The sequence below is a fragment of the Phragmites australis genome, chromosome 8, assembly GCF_958298935.1.
Source record: "Phragmites australis chromosome 8, lpPhrAust1.1, whole genome shotgun sequence".
Lineage (NCBI taxonomy): Eukaryota > Viridiplantae > Streptophyta > Magnoliopsida > Poales > Poaceae > Phragmites > Phragmites australis.
Genome location: NC_084928.1, coordinates 14,067,027 through 14,070,716, shown reverse-complemented (window position 1 = coordinate 14,070,716; position 3,690 = coordinate 14,067,027). Strand labels below are relative to the sequence as shown.

At 44.5% G+C, this 3,690-nt stretch overlaps 1 protein-coding gene across 1 annotated transcript; it reads left to right on the top strand.

Annotated features, from left to right (window-relative positions):
• The first annotated feature begins 1,967 nt into the window (after positions 1-1,967).
• On the top strand, positions 1,968-3,285 carry LOC133925858 (uncharacterized). Its single transcript, XM_062371607.1, has 2 exons — positions 1,968-2,642; positions 2,762-3,285. The coding sequence occupies exons 1-2, from the start codon at positions 1,981-1,983 to the stop codon at positions 2,979-2,981; spliced, it is 882 nt and encodes a 293-aa protein (XP_062227591.1). The 5' UTR covers positions 1,968-1,980; the 3' UTR covers positions 2,982-3,285.
• Positions 3,286-3,690: the final 405 nt, after the last annotated feature.

Here is a 3,690-nt window from a genome sequence, read left to right as displayed (position 1 = left end):
GGTGCGCTGCCAGTGCGAAGGAGCTCCAAGTTCTCTTGCCTGGTTCTTAGGTTGTGTTGGGTGTGTTTTTTTTGGCTCTCTTTGAGCCCTTTTGTTTTTGTGTTTGTTTTTGTTCTCTGATTTTTGTTCTGTCTTTGTTCTCAGGGTGTGTTGTTCATTTCTTTCTTGTGTGTGTTTTTTGTGTGTTGTATTTTATCTTTTTCTTCTCCTAGTAATGAAATGACATATAACTCTCCTGCGTATGTGACAAAAAAAATACAATTACCGTAGTCATGGATACTACAATTGATTCATGGATTCCTTTCTCTGGTGCTTGTCATGTCTGTCTCTTGCTTAACCCGGTCGAGCTCGGTTGCTGGTAGTTAGGAAGATCACCGATGGCAATATAATTGGTATTTTAGGAGAAGGCGCAATATCGACATAATAATAGATGGAGCAAGGTCTGTCAGTTAATATTTAGAAAAAATGTAAAATAATTAGAGATATGTTTGAAAATCAGTTAAGGAATGAGCGCCGCGGGATTTCATGGAAAATCATAATAATTGCTTCTTGGAGTAACTAGAAAGTAAAAAAATGTGAAAGTTTTCAAGAAGAAGCAGCCTTATTTCAGCTCCTGGAAATTCAAATTCAGAGATGAAGTCCATCAGCATATGTACAAGCTGGATAATGATGCTAGATCTTTGGTGACATCCTGGTTGGATTCACTCTCGTTGTAACTCTCCCATTTTCTCTTCTTTTCCCTCTTCGTCTAGTTTTTAGTAGTAGCTCTATCCCTCCCTGCTGGTAAGTTTACTTTGTTCTTCCCTTCCTTGTTGTAGAGTCTCTGAACCGTTTTTTATAAAGATTATGCTGTGGGGAACTCCCCCACAGTCCTTCCGTAAAAAAATGAGTGCCGTGGGATCAATTTTCTCTTCAATTCTTTTTTGACTCGTTATGATTAACTAAGTTGGCACACAACTGTACTTGCTAAACTAAGCAAACAAGTACGAGTGAAGCCTTGCTATATAGGACAGTTTGCGGTTGCCAAATTAAGTTAGTTACATGAATATTGACTGATTATAGCAAAATTTTACTGCTAATGGAAAAAGAAATGAATCTTTTACCATCCTCGGAAGGTATCCGGAGGTACCATCAAATTATAACTTGGGAGATACCAAGTTTTGATGTGCCCAAAAGTAAACGAAGTTAAGTGTTTCCCAACGAGCAACCACAGTTGCAAACAGAGCTGTAATTCCATGGCTCCACCACGGAACATGTGACGGAGCTGTACCATGCACACACCATGCAATCTTACGAACCAGCTGGTTGACGTACAACTAACGTTGGCATGCTCCTTTCTTCTCCACTAGAAAGCATCGAGCATCACATTTGTTCTTTCCTTCAAGGTAGCCCATGCAAATAACCAATCGGATTAATCAGTGTTGTTTACGCCGGCTTTCACTTTTGCCCATAAATCTCGTACGGAGCTATCTATAATACATATCATCTGTACTCTAACAATATATCTTTATATATATCTACACAAGCAGAAGAGAGATAAGATGTAACAGGTTACAAAATTGTACACAGAGTGCATCATTCTCCCGATATCCATCATTTTTATTTCTAAATTTCGAATAATTCCAACATTGACGCTTTGTAATTTTTCAAGTGCCCATCCTCTTATTAATTGTTTGTTAAGAAATTGTCTGCAAAGTTGTATATGCATTATGAACAGTATGAAATTCCTTTCTTTCTATTGAGAGTTAGGGATTCTCAAATTCCTTTCTTGAACATGTTGGAAAACACATATGTGCATGCGCTCTTTGTCGTCTTCACTGAAGACAGAATATTAGTGTGAAAAAGCGTTCCTTGTTTGCTTGCTTGCAATGAAGACGATGCTCACTAGGACGTTAACACGAAGGCACAAACCCAGTATATATATATGGCATATATAGTGGTATAGTTCACCTTGTCTTCACACGCGTGGAACGCCCCAAAATGTCCCGTCAGATCAATGAAGTACAGGAAGGTCGAGCCATCCAAGTTGTCGACGAGGCTCCGGGCCACGCGACCCCGGCGGTCACCGAGATCAGCGCCACGGGGAAGCGCGGCATCCCCGTGCTCATCGCGCCGTTCCAGAGCCAGAGTGATGGGCGAGCCGGCGGCGCCACTACTCAGGAGATGAGGATGGCGTTCCAGGGTTTCCTCCTCCTGGAGGAGATGAACGACGACAACCCGGTGGCGCAACGCAAGAAGTGGTTCAAGGAGATGCGCGGGTGGCTGATGGTGCTCGCCACCGTCGCGGCGTCGGTGACCTACCAGGCCGGCCTGAACCCACCTGGTTCGTTCTGGCAGGACGACAAGGATGGCCACCATGCCGGGGACCCGGTGCTGCGCGACGAGCACCATTCGCGGTACCTGACGTTCTACTACTTCAACGCGACAGCGTTCGTGACGTCGCTGGTGATCATGGTGCTACTGATGAGCGAGCGGTTCTACCACACGGAGGCCAAGGTGGTGACGCTCATGCTCTCCACATTCGTCGACCTCGCCAGCCTCATCGGCGCCTACATTGCCGGCACCACGCGCTACTTCTCCTCCTGCATCTACGTCATCGTCATCACCTGTGTCGCCTTCGTCAGCGTCATCTACCTCGGAGAGTACGTGTGCCCTGCGTGTGTGCTAGCTTTCACATGTAAATTAATGAACTATGATACGGACACGTACGCCACCGAGCTGCATGCGATGTAATACAAGATGACAATATTAATTTTTGCAGGGGGATGACGGAAATATGCAAGTTCTTCCTGCGCAAGTTCCCTTGCATGCTCAACCTGGCGCTGCGCAGATGGTTCCTGGTGCCGCAAGATGTGGTTAGGAGCGCGATGCACCAGCAGCAGGGCGAGACCGTGCCGGAGCATGGTAGCCAGGTGGGAAATGCAAGGAACAGGCAGCGCGGTGCCTGCAGCCCGTGTTGTGCGCCGCGCGCGGACGTTTAGCTCAACGGTGGACGGCTGGGGGTGGAGGGGCATGCAGTGATCTGATCGATGAAGCCATTGCATCTTGCATGCATGCAGGCACCCTTGTAGTTTCTTTCTTGGCCATTTAATTTGTTCGGTTCTTTTTTCTGTGGTGGAATAATTCTTTTCTTTTTGAGAAGACGTCGGGGAACAGTTCTGGCCCATTGAGAGTTTGAGACCATAGGTTCATGAGGCCCGTCAGCAGATTTAATTGGTTCTCGTCTCTACAAATAAAAGCCTGAGGTATAGGCGCTTCTTTACATGTTTCATACTGATAATTAGAGACTGTAAAATGGACTTGTTCTTACGTTTAATTAAGAATTTTTATGAGGTGTGTATCTAGTTTAGAGGTGACTTACAATCTCTTCTAGCCTTATCCCTCTCCAGGTTTTAAAAGATTTAAGTCACCTTAAATATGGTAAGACTGATTTTTTGGATGCATTAGATCTCTCAAACATGAGGTTTGAGCTCATGACCAGCTTTCTATGAAATTGACCTATAGGAATGCATATGAATTGTTAAGATTATTCCTGTGTCCCAAATGATCCTTAATGAAAAGAAAGATTCCTTAAACTTACAATTCTATAAAATTTCTATGAAAATCCTACGAAGATTAAATTCCACAAGTGCGCCACCTGGAAAAGGGAGGTTGGTAACACCAGGTTCCAGCAAAACCCAAGCAAGGACG

Coding starts and splice junctions, on each gene's coding strand:
- LOC133925858 (XM_062371607.1), top strand. CDS start 1,981: ATGTCCCGTCAGATCAATGAAGTACAGGAAGGTCGAGCCATCCAAGTT. Junction 2,643..2,761: donor AGCGTCATCTACCTCGGAGA/GTACGTGTGCCC, acceptor TAATTTTTGCAG/GGGGATGACGGAAATATGCA.